At 45.1% G+C, this 20558-nt stretch overlaps 1 protein-coding gene across 2 annotated transcripts in view; it reads right to left on the bottom strand.

Moving 5' to 3' along the window:
- Positions 1-20558, bottom strand: part of Rapgef4 (Rap guanine nucleotide exchange factor 4) — a 287989-nt gene that overhangs the window by 24923 nt on the left and 242508 nt on the right. For both annotated transcript variants that reach the window (XM_032903483.1, XM_032903485.1), the window contains 6 exons: positions 7951-8101; positions 6011-6099; positions 5281-5311; positions 5010-5088; positions 4506-4652; positions 2664-2761 (listed from right to left, as the gene is read on the bottom strand). In XM_032903483.1, the coding sequence (XP_032759374.1) occupies positions 2664-2761; positions 4506-4652; positions 5010-5088; positions 5281-5311; positions 6011-6099; positions 7951-8101 (595 nt within the window). The remainder of the gene's footprint in view (positions 1-2663; positions 2762-4505; positions 4653-5009; positions 5089-5280; positions 5312-6010; positions 6100-7950; positions 8102-20558) is intronic.

Here is a 20558-nt window from a genome sequence, read left to right as displayed (position 1 = left end):
GGCCAGGTACTGCAGAGTTTTACATAGATCTGCACAGCACGGGTATCTGAGAACTGACAAGTTCCTATCTCTGGACCCCTAAAGGTTAACCTTATTGAGAGATGAGACCCTCACTAATGCTGGGGGAAGGCAATTGGAAGAATGGCATTGCGATGGTCCTAGCCCAGGGATACATTAAAAAGGGAGTGCTAATTGTCAGTGTAATTGCTGCCCCACCGAGACCTACACCCCAGCATCCCTCTTTGCTTGTGTTACACCCCTTGCCTCCGTGGTGGGACTCGTCATGGTGGGTTTCCTCTGATGACACACTGGTCATCACAGGTGCCTTGAGAAACAGGGACTATGAAGGGTTTGTCTCTGAGACTATCCCATTGGCCAGAAACATCCACAGCCCAAGGGACGAAGTGGCATATACTAAACAGTGAAGTCTTAGGAACCAGCGAGTGGATAAAAGCAGAGCTGAATTACAGTACACTGAAGCTCTGTTGCAATGGCCTTTGTACTAACATTAATACTCAGACAAAAAAATTCCAAGAGAGTAAAGTTCTGGAACGCAAGCCCTTCCGCAGTGGGATCAGCACGGGTGCTCTGCTGGTTTTAGACAACACAATTTAACACTGATACTCATTTTCTTCTGGACAGCTTGGGTTACTCCCTTCCTAATTTGACTGTCATTGTTGTAAGGACAGATGCTCCTGGGCACTTGTCATGCTAGCTGACACTTGGTAAGTGTGTGGTGATAGCTTCGAGGGCTCAGTCAACATTCCTCACTGTAGTCACCCTCTGGACAACTCTTTCTAGAAAGATGGCCATCATAGGGATGTTTTGGTAGGCCCGAGAGGGAGCTTCAGGTAAGGTCTGCCCTGTCTGAGCACAGAGAGGTATACAGCACCCCCAGCCGAGAGGCTCATGTCCAGGTTCCTTGTTGCCAGGCAAATTCCTTCCAACCATCCAGGCCTTAAAATGGAAGATAAGCAAGAGTCCAGAACTTGGAAGGCCGCAGGACTGTGAGCAATAAACAGAAGCTTAAAAAGTTAGTGTCTGCCCCCAGGGAGCTGGAGGCAGTCCATGTGCCTAACTCTCCACCCCCTGGCTCAACACAGCCGGCCAAGAAGCAGCTGGCAAGAGAGGCAAACACTTCACCCAGCACCTTCCATGGAGCACCAGCGACGCTAGCTGTTTAAGGCATACGTTTCCAGGAGAGGATATGTGGACTCACAGCAATTTTTAAAACTGATATGCGTGGGGTTAGGGATTTAGCTCAGTGGTTGAGTGCTTGCCTAGCAAGCGCAAGGCCCTGGGTTCGGTCCCCAGTTCTGGGAAAAAAAAAAAAAACTGGTATGCGCATGCGTGATGTGTGGGGCGAGGAAGGGCAAAAGTCCGCTGGCACCAGCGGAGGTCAGAGGACAATTGTGTGGACTCGCTTTTCTCCTTACGTCTTTACGTGGTTTCCTGGCTATTTATTTATATTTAAAATCCCTAAATATCGAGAGATGTTTGTTCAGAAAGCAACGAAGGCGGTGATTAGCGAACCGAGCATCAAGGCTTGTGATCTTGTGCTGATCGTCCCGGGCCTCGCTATGGTGAGTCGGGTGCTCAGGGTTTGGTTGGGGGAAGCGAAGGAATTTCTCATGTGAAAGCAAAATGGTGCCAAATGAGCTGTCCCACCGGGACTAGTGGCACACACCTATAATCCCAGCAAGTGTGATACTAAGGAAGGAAGACTGAAACCCAGGAGACTCAAAACAAGACCTCATCTTAAAAAAAAAAAAAAAGACACAAACCAGTTCATAGCGTGCCCTGAAGCAGAAACCAGAGTTCTGATCAGGAAAACATATCTTATCAAGATCTGAAAACCACATCTTTTTGATGTGGTGCTGGGCGGGAATCTGGGCCATCGCAAGAGCTCTGATTACATGCTTTAACCCAACTCCCTCCTAAAGACCTAAGGACCTGTCTGCACTTCACTAAGGAAGCAGCTCTCCCGGGATGTTGGTGCGGTTCCCCTCTCACCCACATGTTGTCTTTTATTTCCTCACAAGGGAAGCTTGTGTGTCCAGAGACAGAGAAAAATGGATTTGCGAACCTAAACCGGTCCTGTGGTCTCTAAGATCTTCTAGCAGCTAGTCAATTCCATGCCTAATTTTTTGAGGATAAACAGAAATGAATGTGTCTCTTCTTCCCAGGAGTTCTGAGTGTCTGGGAACAAGTGTTCTGACCTCTGGGATCCCAGGACGATCCAGAGAGCATGTTCAGGGAGGAGCCCTTCTAGACCCGCTGGTGGCTCCACCACGGCCTGAACTCGGAAGTCCCCTAAGGCCGATGCCTCCCTTTGCTTGTGATTATCTCCCTCCTGAGCTGAGTATTGATTTTGAACATTGATAATGAACTTGGACGAAAGGAATCAGAACCAAGACTGAAAGCTGAACTGCGTCCCTGTTGCAGCGGCGGTAAAGCTTGGCTGATTTCCACGGAAGTCCGTCTAAAGCCCGGAGCGTCATCTCCAGTGAGTGCCCGGGGCTTCCCCGGCAGACCACAGTGGAGAACAAGCCACATAGCAGTCAAGAGTTTTTAGCAGCCGGCCTCAGTGTGGCTGTGAAATTAAGCTGCAGACAAGGTTTTCTGATTGCACACAGGGCTCTGAGGAGGCCATTCACTCTTACCAGTGAGTCGAATTGCTCTCGCGGGCAGGCAAACAGGCGTCCATTAATGGTGAGCGTCGTAAATACTGAAACATCATTAGGTTTGAGCACCACCTTTTCTGTGAACATAAAAAGCATGAGATTGCCTATTAAATCCATCTGAGATTTGCTGCACTGCCCTAATCACACCAACAAATTGCCAGCTTGGTGAATTACCGGAACATGCAATGGGACTGCATAAAACACAGGAATGAACGGATCTGCTGAATAAAAGACAGTGCTTGCTGTATAGCCACGGTACTCGGGACAGCATCAGAAATGACCACACAACAGGAGCGGGCACAGCCAAGGATCAATTTGCCCAGATCTACTTTGCAACCATAATTATTTATAAAACCCACATAGCCATTCAGATACCAAGTTAGGTTTCTTGATGGCAACAATGACTGGTAAGCTGGAGATAGAAAGGTCATTATTAGAAACCGTGGGGGGGGGCACTTCAGAAATCTCACATGATTTTTAGTTGCAAAGTGTCCTTTTATTTTTACTTGTGCCCATTAAGGAAGGAAGCTAATAGGAAACTACTTTAAGTATCTTTTTGAATTTGTTGAATATGTTTTAGTATTTAGCATATACCAGACACTAGGGACACATAAAGAAATGATACAGAGAGATAAAACATAAATTAAAAATCTAGTTAACATAGAGGGATAAGGAATGAGTGTGTGTGTGTGTGTGTGTGTGTGTGTGTGTGAGAGAGAGAGAGAGAGAGAGAGAGAGAGAGAGAGAGAGAGGACAAGGGCCACAAGGCACAGCAGGGAAGGGGGTTAGAAGGTATGTGTCAGGGGAACAGTTAAAACTTTAGATGGGACATCGGTGGGCAGGCTTCAGTGGCACCCTATCGTTTAGGTGGATGTCCGATATATTGGGACGCCTATGGGAAAGAGGCAATAAGTGAATCTCAGAGGCCATCCTGGGTACGGAACAACTGGCAGAAAGTAGGAAAAAGCGGTCTTGAGAATCCATCATCCACTCTAAAACCCTGCATCGGCAGAATCAGCTACCTTCAGACAAGGCAGAAATGCTTCACTCCCTTCCTAAAGGAGCCCTCAAAGGGCTGTGAAGCCATCACTGGGGAATTAACCTAAGGGCTCCTTCCTGAGCCGCCTCCCTGCACTGTGGGTGACCACTGCTCAAGCCCCTGCCATGGTGGGCTGTAGGTTTCCTTTATTTCCTAGCTTCTCCAGGCCTGGGAGCAACTCACAGTGTGTCTAATGTATCCTTTTCTGTCATTGCTACATTCAAGTGGTCAGGCCATACAAGATGATACAAAATGACGGGTAACTATAGTCAGGGGATAGGAAAGGAATTTTAGTCCCAGGTTAGGGAGTGGAGCAACCCTCATGTTGTAGAGCTCTGATGGCTCTACTGGGCAAGTGGGGAACTGTCATCGGCTAAAAAGAACGAGTCCCCAACCACCCCAGCTGCAGGTTTGCGGGCACCTGGAGTCTTTGCTTGTCAAACTTGATGCCCCCTGAAGGTGCACCTTTCTCCCAGACCTGAGGCCCAGAGAGTTTCTTGTGTTTCCACTGAAAGAGCCCCAGGCTGACACGGATGCCGGAGACTGCAGCTGTCTCCCATAAATCACTTCTCACTCCTTTACGTGGGAATCTATTAGATGGGGATGTTAGACATTTCATAAGCCAGCCTCTTCACGCAATATTTCTGCTCTCCCTGGGAGCTCGAACAGCCTCTGGCATCCTTCTGGTCACTGTGAATGGACTCCGTTCCTCCATGGATGGTTTTGATTGGCCAGGATGACTTATTTCACGAAAAGCCCACAGTGTTAATCTAAGCTGTTACCTCCTCCAGAGTTCATCTTGACAATGATCAGGCCTTCCCCAGAGCCAAGTTTGTCCGCTACCGCACTGATGACTTCCTTCACCGAGGCGGCTACGGGCACTCGGATGGTGGTATAGGTGTGGTCAATGCAGTAGACCTTGAATAAAACTGCAGAGACAGTTGACAACGTGAGAAAGTGGTCTCGGTCATTCAAAGTACTTAGACATCAGTGGTCAGGGCCTGCTGGGGTGGGGAGAGGACTTTGGTGCTGGGCATCCAACCAAACCCCAAGAGATCCCACATCCTTTAAAGAGATGCTGCCAGCTGAGGAGAGGCGGGGTCATTGAGGTTTGAGCAAGCGTCTCGGCTCTGTCTGGCTACCAGATCCCAAGAACATAACTTATCAGGGGACCAAGGAGCACACCCGAGAGCAGCTTTTTGGTAGGTTCAAGGCAATGGTTTCCAGGGAGCATATTTTAGCCCAACTATAATTATTCCACACAAGAAATTAGAGAGATCGCTCACCCTCATCAGAGCCACGAATCGGCTGACGCTTCTGGGCCCTCTCGTCACCTGTGTTAAACTGCTGCAAAAGCACCTTGTGCTGTAAAAACAAGCACAAGTGGTGTAAGGGAGAGCGACTAACAAACCGTGACAACTCAGAGAAGACGCATCCGAGGAGCAATCAGAGCCCCGGAATGAAGGAGACATCACTTCGCTGTACCGCAATCCAGTGTCTCTGGATAATCTCAGTGCTACCGGGCACAGCCAGCGTCGGTCTCTGAAGAGTCCTTACCTTCTTCTGTGGAGCTTTTGCGTCTTCTGAGCTATAGGAAGTAGAGAATGCACACTGTTGAATGCCATCGCTACTGTCCCTTCAGCTTGCTTTGTTTCACTTTACTCTTACATTAGGCACTGAGATTGCACCATCTCGCTGGACAGCAATGGGAGACTCCCTGGTTTTAACAGTAAGAGGCTAAAACCCAGGGAAGCAGCAAAGCCACTAGCTCTTGACACAGGCAGACCCGGAGCAGACCTGAGGTTCAATGCTCCGGTTCCTGGCTTTCAAAGTCCTTATATACTTAACTCTGCAGTACTTAATTTAATAGTCCATTAATGGGAAACCCCCAAATTCATTTCAAAGATAGGAATATTTGCAATGCACAGCTTTAGAACAATAGCAGGGAATGAATTTCCCATATAGGTAACTGTCTTCAAATGTACTCCAACTCCACAGACTATTCTATCGCTGGGCTGTCTAACGGACTCGTGTATCTAGACCTGGGTTTGTCAAAGGGTAGCTTCCCTCTCTATAGCCTGCTGACACAAATGGCACCCACGTCCGTCTGCTCATCTGGCCTCATTGCTACCTGTGCCTGGGGCCCATGTCACAGATCAGAACATGCGGCTAATGACAGGCCAGTGCTAGCCAGTTTCGCAGGCCAAGACTTCTTCGGAAGATGTTCTAATCATAAGGCAGGCACCCGCCGGATGAAAGTACCCCCTAAAGCAAAGCCCCTCCTTACATCTGTTTGACAGTCTTCTCCAGCTCAGCCAGCTGCTCCTTGAAGGCGGCCATCATCCGTGCATCATCTGATACAGACACATAGAACTCCTGTAACCGGCGAAGGACACAGGATCTTAGGAACCGAAAGGTGAGCAGTTCTCTGAACAGCAACAGAGTCACGCTCCTAGGCCATGCCCGTCGCTAGCACCCCTAGACCATTGTTTCACAGAAAAGAAGAGGTGGGAGGGGAGAGGGTGGGGGAGGGGAGGGAGAGGAGGAGGGAGTAGTTGCACATTCATGTTTAAAACCGCTGGTGGGGAAAGGGCCTGGAACTAGATGGTGGTGATGAACTGACCATGTATGAATTGTACACTTACAGATAGTTAAAATAGTTAGTGTTAATGTTCTTCACATTTTGCCACAGCGGAATTGAAACAATAAACTGCAGGCGGGCTCAGGTGGTTGGCGTGAAGGAACACAAAGAGGCAGGATTCGGAATCGGCCACTTTACGATCTGCACTTTTCAAGGCAACTTCAAATTCGTTTCTCCCCGGGGAATATTTACTTTTTACATTACTTTCGAGCGTTTTGCTTATTTCCTGTTAACCGCAGGGTGTGGTTGTCAACGGTACAAACACCGACAGAGCCCTCTCCACTGTGCTGCACTAGGCTTGTGCTGCAGTCCCCTGTGATGCTCTCAGAGCTGTGCTGACCACTAGAAGTGACGCCATCACCTATGCCCGTGTCTCTCGGGAGCAATGGCCTCCATGGTGGGCCACGATAACCATGGCAGTCACAGGGAGGGGCCCAAGTCAGCACATGGTCCCAAGCCACCATATTTCTTTACTCCTTGAACAACTCCTTCCAACCACAGTCCACTATTCTTGATGCCTCGTCAACATTGACACAGTAAAAAGGATCAGAGGTGGGGTTTTTTTTTTTTGGTAAAATTAATTTTAGAGTAAAGTCTTATACATTTGAAACAGAACCACACTGTCTTCTACCTGTACAGAGTGCTCTTGCTGAGTTCTAGAGGGGGAGTGAGGACGGTTACCTTATTGTGGGAGAGTCATGTTCATAGTATCAGTTACCGGAAATCAACTACGGTCTGGAAATACTACATGGAGCATTCCAGGAATAAACAAATCATACATTTTATTTCAGTATATTATAGTATTTTTATATCAGTTATTGTAGTTTACCTCCTAGCGTGCTGAACTGACAAACTTCATTCTGAATAGGTATGTGTGGAAAAGAAGGTAATATACCAAGCTTGGTTATATTTGCAGTACAGGTAATGATGGGGTCTTGGAATATTGGGGTACTACTTAATCCAGGGTCAAAGGCCGAAGCCCATGCTGCAGGGAAGAAAGTTAGCTGAGCTGGAAGTAGTGTTGACCAAGTAAATGGTGTCCATTCCGAACTGCTTCCTGGCTGCCCTGGCAAATCCTCATTAAATCAACCTGCTTCTCAGCGGCCAACCCCACCTACCACTCACCCTCGCACTCTTACTTCTGAGAAAGTGAGTACCTGAAGACAGACCTACATGCACCAAAGTGTTTGCCATACAGTTACTCTAGGAGGGAAAAAGCAGACGGATGTGGGCACAGATAAATGCTGTTGTGGATAGCTACCGATGGAGCATCAGAACCTTTCATTACAAAGATCACACTGACATGGGAAAAATCTTTACAGAGCTAAGTAGAAAAAAAAATCAGCCTGCAAAAAATGCAGGGTACTCGTGTGATTACAAGTCCCTCAAACATGCAAAGCACATAAAAGCAGACAATATCGCATCACCATGGTGCCATGCACGGAACTGTAGCGGCAGGACAATGTATGACTGTGAACATGATAACAAGGTCTAGAACGAGCAATTACAGGGTCTCTATAGAATTTTCTGCACACCCTGTGTTAGGGGACAAAAGGCTATTCTTGGGATGAATGACCCCCACATACCTCCAGGAAAGCCATGGCCACGTCGTCTTCTTGGAGAAGATCACCATACATGGCTGCCCATTGCAGAACCAAGCGGATGACCCGCCTCTTGTTGTTGAGGGCGTAATCCATTCTCTCCTGTTCTGTACCTTGAGAAGGCTGTGCGTGGTAAGTGCCAAGGAGTCAAGGAAACCACAGAGCAACTGCCTACCCACTTCACTTGTGTTAGATGCAAGGCAGAGAATGACAGAGCCCAGCTTTGGACTGATGCGATCTCTCACGTTGGTCCTCTCCCATCATAGTGTCTGAAGCACAGCACACACACACACACACACACACACACACACACGCACACATGCATGCACACCACACACACATACACACACACAAATACACACGCACACACATGCATGCACACCACACACACATACACACACACAAATATACACACGCACACACACGAATGCACACACACACACACACACACACACACACACACACACACACACACACACGTTAGACTACAGAGTGCATAGACTAATGTGCCGACAAGGATCAAGGATTCCTGCAAGGTCCAGCTTCAGCTCTCATTGCCCCTACCTGGTCCCTCCCCCACCCTTCACCTCCATGACAGTGATGTGATTTCCCATTGCTTATCTCTGGGTATTTTGCCTCGCCCTGTTGCTCCCCTTAATTCTGCCCACATCATTCTGATCCTTCTTTATATGAATTTCAATTTTACTCTTCTGGGTGGGGACCCTGTTCTCCTAGAACCATGGCTGGTGCAGTGTTTCTATGAACAAGCCAGGAGGATGTAGATGAACTCACTCTGCGTTAGGGAGTCCCTAGTGAGGGCTCCAGACCTTCCTTATATCACATTTTCCTCTCTCATTCAGAGCCACCGCTTACTTCATTATCAGTTTGAGCACGTTGGTCAGTCATCGTAATTATAAGCTCTGTGAGGCTTGGGGTGATATTTGTCTTGTGCTCTATGCCATGCCTCGTGCTGTGACCTTTATGGCAATTTTTTTAACTTATTCATCAATAGAATGCAACACTTAATTGAGTGCCCACTACATGTCTGAAGTAAACGGTCATAACATCATCAACACTCCTGTGTAGACAATACAAGTATTTTAAATTAGACACACTTTTCCATTTTTAGTGATTTATGGGAGCTCATATCCTAACCACCTAGTTCATAAAACAACTTAGCATTTATAGTTCACGTTATAAACTATACAAAAGGGACTTCAGCAAAGCTCTATTTTAGCGTCTGGCGACAAAAATGTTGTTTCCTTTCTAAAAGTGGGCAAACCACCAACACAAAGGAACGTAAAAGGCTATGATTATCTAGTGAGAGGGCACAGTTGGTTTTGAGTCCAAGACTCCCGACTCTGGCTAGTTTCGTTCCCACTGAACAACATTCCTGAACCATGTAGCAAATCACAAGACCGGCCTGTCTTAGCTGACAGCCGAGGCTTAAAAGGCACCATAGAAAACTGCCCTGTGGCGGTGCCGTGCTCAGAGCTGAAGCAGCCAAGGGCCTTTCGGAAAGAACTATAAACAGTCGTGATCAAGGTAAATGACAGAAACTTAAAGCAAAGGTTTACTGCATGTAAATGGGTTGCAAAATGGCTTTCATAAATTGAGCGCGAGATTCATAAAAAAAGAAAATTGCTCAACCAGTATTGCAACAATTCTCTCTGAGCTTACAATAAAAAAAGGGAAGACAGATCACTTTATGTGAAAATTATTTCTTTCCTGATTAACCCTTTGGTCTCTTGCTTACATATATATGCATAACTCAGTTTTCCTTTCGTAAGAACTACAATACTGAGTATAAAGTTTTGTGACCAATGCATCCGGCAGGCAGGTATTAGCACTGTCAGAGGTTGACTGAAACACGGGTACAGGTTTGGCTCAGCGGAGGCCTGGAGAATCGGAGTCTTTGGTTCCCCCTGACTATTGCCTTGGTTTGGAGTGAGTCACTGAGAACTACAGACATCTGTGTGCTTGCCTGAGGAAGAGGTGAGATTAGACAGCTTCCAGCTTCTCCTTAGATATATTTAATAACACTGATAAAAGGCCAATCCAACAAGAACTAGGTACCACAAGCTAACATAACAAAAGCACGCTACGTTCTCATGGTCTCTTTTGCTCAATTTGATGCAAACCTGCGTTTTGTGTGGTGCCATCGTTTTCGTATAGTATGTCCCCACTGAGATTTATATGTTTAGGCTTTAATTCTTTAATGCAGCGATACTGCACAGCTATGTCTTTAAGGGACACTCATGTTTTCGTTGAGAGACAACCTCGGTTCTCAAGAATGGATTGGTGCTTTTCAGAGTGGATTGCATACGACATGTGGGCGTCTTGGTTGGCTCTTCTCACGTACCCATCAGCCCTTCTGCTTGGAATGGGAGGACGCCCTCAGCAGACACTGAGGAGATGTGGCCGCCATGAACTCCCAGCCCCTCCAGAACTGTGAGCTAACACATCTCTTTTCTGGATAATTGATCCAGTGTCTGGTGTTCTAGTGCAGAGACAGGAAATACATCGAGACACACGGACACTGGGTTGAGCTCAGACTCTGGAAGGTCCTGTTTTCAACTTTCGTTTCTGGAGTCATCAGAATAAAGTAGGGATGTCTGGGATGGCAGCAGGGGTGTGCGGTTTGGACAGCCTAGGTAAGTATGAGGCAGTAAAACCATGGATTCTAAACAGAACGTGTTTTAAGTCTCCTGCTATGCCGTACTCTGAGCTCACTCTACACCAGCTATCTTGACTTTGAGATGTAGCCATAGTATATATTATCCAGCCTTCCCCTCAACCTAGCTTCTCTCTAACCACTTTGCTAGAAAACCAAGTGATAACGTCTATTAAAAAATCTTTCCAATGACCTTATTCTGTGAACATGTGCATATATTTTTGAACATGACATATCAACTTTAAAAGAAAATCACACTGTGTCCTGACTATCTGGACAGTCTAGAGTCTTTTAAAAGTTTTCATTACACATGAAATATGACTTAGAGTCGCTTAAAGATGGTGACATCATACAAAGGAAATGGAGGCTTCTACTGGGCTGGCGTACAGGGTGGGAGCCCTTGCCATAATTTCAGAAAAAATCACCTCAAGCTGAAACGAGGAAAGTGTTGATTTTCTTTTTAAAAAGATGCACCTGTTTTTGTTTTGTGTTCATAGGTGTTTTATTTGCATGTAAGCACATCGTGTGCATGCAGTCCACACAGAGACCAGCAGAGGGCATTGGATCCCCTGGAACTCAAGTTACAAATGAACCACCTAGTGGCTACGGTGAAATAAACTCCATCCCCCTGTAAGAGCAACCAATGCCCTCAACCACTTAGCCATCCACCTCTCTAACCCCTTGATTTGGTTTTTAAGAGGCAAATGTATTTTTAAAACAAATTAGTGAGCCACTAAAGAGAACTCCCAACTATTTTACAGGTATGTGGGGAGAGAAGGCATTCAAGCCGAGTTACTTATTAATAAACACACTCCATAGAGTAGGTGTGCAGTGGTAGTGATGTGGTGGCCCTGGGCTCTTCCTATCTCTTGGAATATTGCATTGGATAATATGCTGACATGAAGGAAAGGGGAGGCTCTGTCCTAGCTGTATGACAAGGGAACAGTCTGGAACACCACGTTGGTACCAAGGGTATTTAATTCTGATGAACCTGGTGGTCTTTACTGAGATTGAAGAGGCGTGCTCATGTACTGGCTGGGCAGTATCAACAGTACCTGTGGCCAGTCCTCGGGGTCTGTGTAGTCCCTGCACGGCAGCACCAAGGTTTTTTTTTTTTTTTTTTTTTTTTTTTTTTTTCCGGGGCGGGGGGCCGAACCCAGGACCTTGCGCTTCCTAGGTAAGCGCTCTACCACTGAGCCAAATCCCCAACCCCTCAAGGTTTTTATTGACTTCTTTGCTGATGTTGAAATCTAGGTTTTCGGTTTGTTTGGTTTGGTTTGGTTTTTGTTTTTGATACATGACAGAATACATGGCTGGACAGATTAATAGGATAATGTCTCAAGTGTATGGAGACATGTATACACTTACACATTTATAAAACACCTTTAGCAGGCTCACATGAGCACACACATAATGCTCCCCGCAAACCTGGGGTGAAAAATCACTAAGGTTCTGAGGGAGGAAATGTGCCCCCCAAATGCCTCAGAAGTAAAGAGCAGGGCTCACAAATCCAGATAGGGCACTTTTTGTGCCCAGTGTCCCAAATAATGACAACAGGGCCCCTGCACCAGTGCTTGCTTTATTCTAGTAAGAAAAAAAAAATTACATTTGGAAAACAATATTTTTTTACTTTATTTTTTAAACTTACTTTTATTTTATGTGCACTGGTGTTTTGCCTGCATACATGTCTGTGTGATGGTGTCAGGTCCCCTGGAACTGGAGTTAGAGACAGTTGTGAGGTGTCATGTGGGTGCTGGGAATTGAACCTGGGTCCTCTGGAAGAGCAGCCAGTGCTCTTAATCGCTGAGCCATCTCTCTGGCTCCAAGGGAAGCAAAATTCTTAATATGAGATTCCTCTTGTTGTCATTGCCATCATAATCATCCTCCTTCTCCTCCTCTCCCTCCTCTTCCTCTTCTTCTTCCTCCTCCTCTCCCTCTTCCTCCTCCTCTTCCTCCTCTTGCTCCTCCTCACCCCCCTTTCCCTTCATTTTTCTTTTTCTCCACTTCTCAATTCTAATTATCTAGAGCCATCTCTACTCAGAAGATAGGACTGACTAAACCTAGGGAAGAAATTGGAAAGTGTGTTCTTCCTTTTCTCATGAAAACTAACGACTGGGTTTTTCATTCCGCTATAGGAAAATAGCTGATTTATTTCAAAGTCTGGACTTTTCTCTCACAGATGTTTACACTTAACTAAACTGAGTTATTGTTACAGCTAAGTTCCCCTCTGGTCCTTAAGCCCCTTCACAGGCAACATCCTGAATGTGTGTGGATCCCTCTGTGCATGTGTGCCTCTGCACACAGCTACATGTGCATACCCTGGAGGCCAGGGGGTGGTAGTACACATCCTCCTGGGTCACTCACTATCTTGTTTATTTCCCTTGAGACAGGTCTGTAATTGTTCACCGAATGCCTAGGCTGTCTGGCCAGCAAACACCAGAGATTCCAGCCTCTCTGGCTAGGTTAGCAATCATTCCTGGCTTGACACAGGTTGTAGGGGTGTGAACTCAGCCCTTGTGTGTACACGGTAGGCATTTTGTTAGTTCAGCCACCTCCCCGGTCCTGGAGTCAGATTCTTAGCGACATTTGCAGGTAATTAACTAGCTGAGATGGCTTCAGGGAATGATTTGTTCCCACTGGAATCTACCCCAAACGTGAGATGGGTTGAATGTCGTAAGGAAATACAGAGTTTAAATGGCCAAACTCATCATTTATACGTCGCTGATTTCAGGTGGGGCAGGAATCAGAGTTTTCACAGCCTTTAGATAATATTTCCTTCAACTCCATCATGAAAATGGAGGCAAAACAAGATTAAATGATTTCCCAAAAGTTATCAATGAAACTCTTGGGACTGGGACTCAAGTTCTCAGTCCCCCCACCCCCAATAGGTTTTTCCCAGTCCATGTTGCTATGTTTTATTTCATATAATATTCATTTCCTTATTAAACAAGCACCATACAGCGGATTTAGAAGTCTGGGGAATTGAGTGGAGATGGAGAAAAATGTGGCCCAACTCTCAAAGCACGTAAAGAACATGCAGGAAAATAAAAGTCTAACTGCTGCTGCATGGGTAAACTGAGGCGGGGAGGCAGGAATTGCTAATGTCTGAACTAGACCATTGGCACTGCACTCGTTGCTCTCAATGATGTCATAACTAGCCCAATGTCTCATTTACCGAGGATTCCAGTTCCAGCCCGAGCCTTCTCTCTAAAGGAGCCTGCTCTGCGTGCATGCAGGAGCTCTGAGTCAGAACCCTGGAGAGCTAGGCCCAGCTCTTACAGACATGGTAGCTCTCTCCATTTGCTGTTTTGGGATTGGGCACAAAAGAGTCCTCAAACACTGACTGGTTAACTATTGTAAATCATTACACAATTTGGAACGCTAACACAGAATGTACTTTCCTACAACAACAACTGCCCCTCCCAGTCCTCCAGACTTTTATCCAAATGACTGAGATCTTTCTCCATGACAATGTCAAACCCAGATCACAGAACTGTTTCTAAATCGGTCTGTGATGACTTCAATGCTACCAGGCACAGGAAGTCTACACAGATGTCAAAACACCTGGAGTATCTTTTAACCAAGAACATTCGTTACTGGCTACTGACTCTGTCAGACGACAAGTGAGCTCTCAGAGTGACTGTCTCCATGGACGAGGACCAGCCGGTTCAGCCTCGTGTCCTTTGACTGAGGAGAGACTACGCGTGTGCTCAGGGCTGGAAAGGGAAGAGGTGAAGGCCACAAGGCAGGCTGCACTCTTTCCACCTCTCCCTACAGCAGGCTTGATATTCTATTGAGTCATTTTCCTCATACCGGCTCTGCCGTTCAAACACTGTAATTATTTCATATATTTTTACCTAGTTATTATCTTACTCACCACAGGCACCTGTAATTTTTCTGTATTTTTTTTTAACTGCTCATTTACTTATTCTTAATTCAGCTAATAATGGTGCCATGTATTAAAATTATCACAGGGAAAGTAAGTGAAAACCTCCTAGGATGTGGAGACAGCAGATTCATTACAGCCTACAACAGGGAATCAAATATTATGTATACTTTTTGCAGTAAGTGCATGCTAATTATGTAGCTATTTATAAAACACTCATCAACATTCAAACTGATACTCTCCAATGTTGTTGTTTTTGAAAACCCTGCTTTGCATACAAGATCTCTACTTGCAACTGAAAACAAACTTTGGGGGTCATCTGCCCACCGAGGAGACAAAGCCTTGGGAGCCCTTACCTTACGCCAAACTCCTCTCGCGATGGCACAATAATCAAGGCAGTGTTTAATGGGGATGTCAAGGTTTATAATGTACTTTCACACACAGAGCCTCATTTGATCTTCAGAACAACCCTGGGAGTGGGCAGGGCAAGGATAATTACCCCTATTATACAGAGGGGTCTCACAGAGGTTAGGCATAATTGCCCATAATGTGGTTGGTAAGCTGCAGATCTTAAACATGACCTTCTGGCTTCAGAGCAGTTACTCGTCCCACTCTGACCCAGGCCTCTGCATCCTGCATGCCTTTGTGGAGCGGTTTAATGCCCTCCTGTCCTCTCCTTGAATGAGCACTCAAGCTCTAGAACGGGACTGGCCTAGGTTCACATCGGTAAGTCTGTGGTCTGCACTGAGCCTTGAGATGCTCTTCAGATACCCTCGAAGGTGATGATGAAGTGGGCTGATGCAAACAAGGCATCGGGGCCACTTCTGCAACAGATGCAGCATTTCCTAGACCTTAGCTGCTGTACTTCTGCCTGCCCGGCCTCTGGGAACCAGGGACACAGGATATTGCTCCAGTGTTTATGTGTGTTTATGTGCAGCTAGTAACTGCAGGCTTCCGGAAGCATCTGCGGTGCCATTAGTCTCTTCCCATGACTCCCACTTTCTTGCTTAGAATATTTTCCCTCCATTGATTTTCAGAATTCTCTGTTTTTTGTTTTTTGCAGCCCTGGCTTCTCAGCATTCCCCTTTCAAAGGAGGATCTGAACTTAGGCCAGTTAGGGCACGACTCTGGATAACACACTGTCAGGATTCCCACTTCCTGTAAACATCGATGGTATACTTGGGAGCACATTTAAAGAATGTCTAATCTTAGTTCTATCGTAAGAAGTGGGTTTAAGAGTCCATACCCTACAGTACTGTTATGAGGCTGAGAAAAGTCTTTGAGGGTCTACAGCGTATCTACCAAGATGGTTGTTTTCCTCAAAGCAGGATATCACGTTCTTAAGGACGAATCTAGATCTCCTTACTGGAAAGAAATTCTCAAATCCCATGACTGCAGAGGGAAAGTGTTCTGATGATTATGTACAGACAGATATTTTCCAGAATTCAATGGGGACCACAACGGTAAGACTTGGCTTAAGGCAAATTTAAGTTGACGATTTTTCCTATAGAAATCTAAAGAGGGACTGGGGAAGGGGCTCGGTAGTTAAGAGTACTTAACTCAAGCAGTAGTCAGCGTTAAGAGTATTGCACTCAAATCGGGTTCCTAGCACTCACACTGGGCAGCTCACAACAGCCTTTAAGTTTAGCTCCAGAAAGAAGCGATGTCTTTGATCTCCATGGGCATACACACTCATTTGCACATACCTACATGCAGGCATACACATATGCGGAATTAAAAACAATAAAAATCAGTCATTAAAAAGATACATCTAAAGAATGTTTCTAAAAGTTTACTTCATCTAAAGAATATAAACTTAACATTGCTTTATTAATCTTTTGTCTACAATAAAAACAAGTTTCGATATTCATTCCTATTGAGATTCCCCGGTCAATTCATAAAGACAATATTTCCAGGTCAGTTTCACAGGGCTATAAATGACCAAGATACTGTCTTCTCAGAATGAAACCCCGTTATGTTTGTTTCTGTATAGGATCAAAATACATAAAAGACAGTTTTAGCTAGAAGTTAGTGGCAAATCTATATTCCATTTTTTCCTCTTAATTCAGAAACTAAATAAATTACTTCCATGTCAAAAGCATAAAATTTGTCCTGATACTCAGCCAAAGAAAATTAGTATGCTAATAGAAAATATTCAACCAAAATTACTGCTGTATTTAAATTTCTGTATGTTTAAATATAAACCATTTATCACTTAGGATCCTTTTAGCTTCCGTCAGAATCTGTCCTAAATAACAAAGATTGGTATTCACTGACATAAAAACCTATTGGCAGGGTAAGTCTTCGACGGGTCCAAATGCTGACGCTGTAACCACAGACCCCATTTCTGTGCCTGAGGACTCATTCAGGGCTATCCTAGAGTTCTTTCCTTCCCATACAATCCCCAGATGGTTGGGTCTAGTAACTGGGGTTGTATGTTTTGTATATTCTGTCTTAACTGTTTCAACTGCTTTTCCCCAGAAACCCAGAGAGCCCCTCTTTGAATTTTCTCTGGCCCGGTCTACATGGAGGCCTTGAGATTGTTTGCGAGGGCAGCTAAGCAGTCAGTGTGACCAGACTGGCTTCCTGTGGTGGCTGGCATACTGGGGAGTCAGCTGTAACAAGGACTACAAACACCAGCTGTGTTACTTAACACACTGTGCAGTCAGTACATGTAGACTTCTCGGTGTCTACTTGGTCCCCCAGGTCTAGATTTCTCTCATATGTCAAATGAAATCAGTAGTCCACCCTTTCTTCCTGCCTCATAGTTGGGAAAGTAAACAGTCGGCCAACACTCAGTATTGAGGGGCAGTCAATCAAAGTTCTAAACTGAGGTAACTTCTGAATGGGAGGCTACAGTAGAATTTAATCACAAAGGAGAAAATGAAAATGCTAGGAGAGCGATTTGCTTAAAAACACAAACTCCCAAACACTGAAAACAAAACACTGTATCCTCTCCCCATTCCACAACCAAATTCTGGCAGGTTTTTCATAAAACAATCAACAGCGGTATGATGCCAGGTAGATCTTTCCCTTTCTCCTTTTGTGTCAACTGAAAAGTTTTTCCAGGAAAGTATTATGAAAGTGGCAACATTGTGTGTGTGTGTGTGCTTGTATGTATATATATATGTATATATAATTTTCTATATTATGTATTATATCATATCATACCATATCATATATTATATTATATTATATATATTAAAGTGGTAGAGAAATTATTAATGGCACAGAAAGATGTTCTTAAAAACCTGTTAGTGGAAAAGCATACAGAATGAGGCCCAGTACTAGTCTTGCATTTATGACTGTCAGGCTGCACTATGGCCGAGCTAACACAGTGCTTGCAGTCCCAGCATGATGATGATTTGCCTTTGATACCCAGCATCCCCCTTAAAAAGCCAAGCATGGTGATGTGTGCTTGTAAGCTCAGTGCTGAGAGGGTAAGTATGGGTGGATCCCTGGGGCTCACCCGGTCTAATGAGCTAGCCCAGTATCCTAGTGAGAGATCCTGTTTGGAAAACCCAGGGGTATGGTTCCTGAGGAACAGCACCCAAGGTTTAATTGCTGGCTTCCACATACAGTCATGTGCACACTCACCCTTGCACACATACGTACATACAGATACACATAGACATGTGCATGGCGCACACACACACACACACACACAAACACACATACACACACACACACGGTCACACAGTGAGGAAGGAAATGAGAATTTTCTTAAAGTATGTATCTACATGTATTAAAAAGGATGACAAGAATACAGACCAAAATGTGAGCCATAGTTATAACTGGGGAATAAGGTTTTCTATGCTGGCAGCTTTAATTTTCTTTTTAAACTAAAGGAAAATTGAACTGAATTTTAAATATAGACTTTTTTAGAAAAGGTTTAAAAAGCTGGGGATGAAAAGTATAGGAAATGAACAAATATCACTTTAAGACTCATTATAAAGAACTTGTATTCATCAGGTCAGATCATGTCCAAAGTGTGTCTAGTGAATAGAGCCGCTCTCATTAGCACATAAAAGGGCGGGTACATTAGTGTTAAGCCGAGTTCTAGCACGTTTCCCACGCTAAAGCAAAACTAGACGAGACACACAATGTGGATGAAGGACTGAAATAGGTGTCAGTGGCTCTGGGCTTGGATCCTTTCCGTGCTGGTAATTACCTTTCTCTGAGAAAATCATAATTTCTCATTATCCTAGTTTATTGATTTGGAAAAAGAACAATGAAAAAAAAAATACTGACTGCTCCTTTTTAATGGCTGCTATGGAAAGTCAGAAATGTCGAGTTCTTTGAAAACACCCCATACTTTATCCAAACCCACCGAGACACAAAATGTGCTTAAGTATTTTACCATTCCCATGCCCCGTGTTCTTAACACGGGAGTCAACCGACTTGTCTGTCTGAATAGTCAACATCCCTGCTGCTTATGGTGTGCAGTAAACACAGACATACATGCATACTGACACACATGCATACATATATACATGCATGCATACATATATACATGCATACATGTTGTTTTGTCTGGTCACCAGCTATTTCTCTCTGTCTTGTCAAGCTGTAAACCTGTAGAAGGAACTGTTTTATCTCCATATGCCTACGATTCCTACTGATCACAATGTCAACTAGGCCCCCATTCTCAAGGATCTGGGGATGACACAGGGCCAGAGGTTTGTGTGAGGTCTCATCAGTAAGGCCTTAAGTACCTGGCTGCTCAGACCCTTTCCTAAGGTCTTGGGATCACTGGGATCCCCAGTTTGCCAAGCCGTCCATTCCCTTCTGATGGGTCGCTTTATTTCTTAAGTCAGTCATGGTTGCTTTACAATACTTGTGACCACCAAAGCTGGTTACCCACGGGCCCTATCCATGCCATCTCCTTGAGAGGAGAGGAAGGCTGAAACTGTATAACATAGAAGCCCTGTACATATATGACCGTGAGGATAGAGCCCCGACCCTCTTCTTTCTTGTGGCAGTTACAGCTCTGCCATTCTGGGACATTATCTCTAGCCATCACAGACCAATTCTCACTTGAGTCTTGTGCTCCCTAAAGCATAAGGACTAAGCTTCTGCAGTCAAAGTGGTGGCCACTAGCCTGGTGCAGCGATGCCAATCAAAACAAGGACAATTCCGTCACACAAAGTCAGTTCGTTGCAACTCCAATTTTAACTTAAACTAGCAAAAAGCAAACAGTGGTGACTAGAATATTTCATGGCACAGAGCCTCACGGGCTGATCTGCAAGCCCAACCATTCATTGGTTTGTTGGGATATTCCTGGGTTCTCAAGGTAAATATGCAAATGAGATGCCCTATGGGCCTTGCACATTCTGGAAACTATTAAAACTGATAAGGTCCCCACCACCACCACCACCACCTCCACCACCACCACCACCACCACCACCACCACCATCACCACCTCCACCACCACCATTACCACTTCCACCACCTCCACCACCACTACCACCACCATTGCCACCACTACCTCCTCTTCTTCTTCTCCTCCTCCTCCTCCTCTTCCCCCTTTTCCTTTTCCCTTCTTCTTCCCCCTCTTCCTTCTTCTCTCCCCTCTTCCTTTTCCTCCTCTTCTTCTTTCTCCTCCTCCTTCTGTTAACAAACTCATTAGGAAAACCACTGAGTATGTTTGATATAGGTGGGAGTCCTATGAAGCATTTTGTTTGGTTTTAGCAAGGCCCTTTGGTTGTACCTCAAGGCCTTACAATGTATTGTCAAGAAATGTTCTTAAACTGTTATTAAAGAGCACAAGATCATTAAAAAAATTTAAATAAGCTTTTAGGGAAATTAATTATGAAGGGAACAAGTGATAAATTTCAGATGACCCCGTCCCAGCACTGGGAACGCTACTCGATGTTTGGGGAGAGCTTTAAGGTCCACGCTTGCACAGCAATGCTAAGGCTAACTCAACGGTATCTCCTGAGGATAAGATGATGACATATAGTTCAAAGCTCTTAGAAGAATGTCTGAGACTCAAAGGACTGATTCAAGCTACCATGAAGAAGAGAATCCAAG

The sequence above is a fragment of the Rattus rattus genome, chromosome 5 (assembly GCF_011064425.1).
Source record: "Rattus rattus isolate New Zealand chromosome 5, Rrattus_CSIRO_v1, whole genome shotgun sequence".
NCBI classification, from domain to species: domain Eukaryota; kingdom Metazoa; phylum Chordata; class Mammalia; order Rodentia; family Muridae; genus Rattus; species Rattus rattus.
Note: the sequence above shows the minus strand (reverse complement) of the source record. Positions and strands in the feature narration are given on the sequence as shown.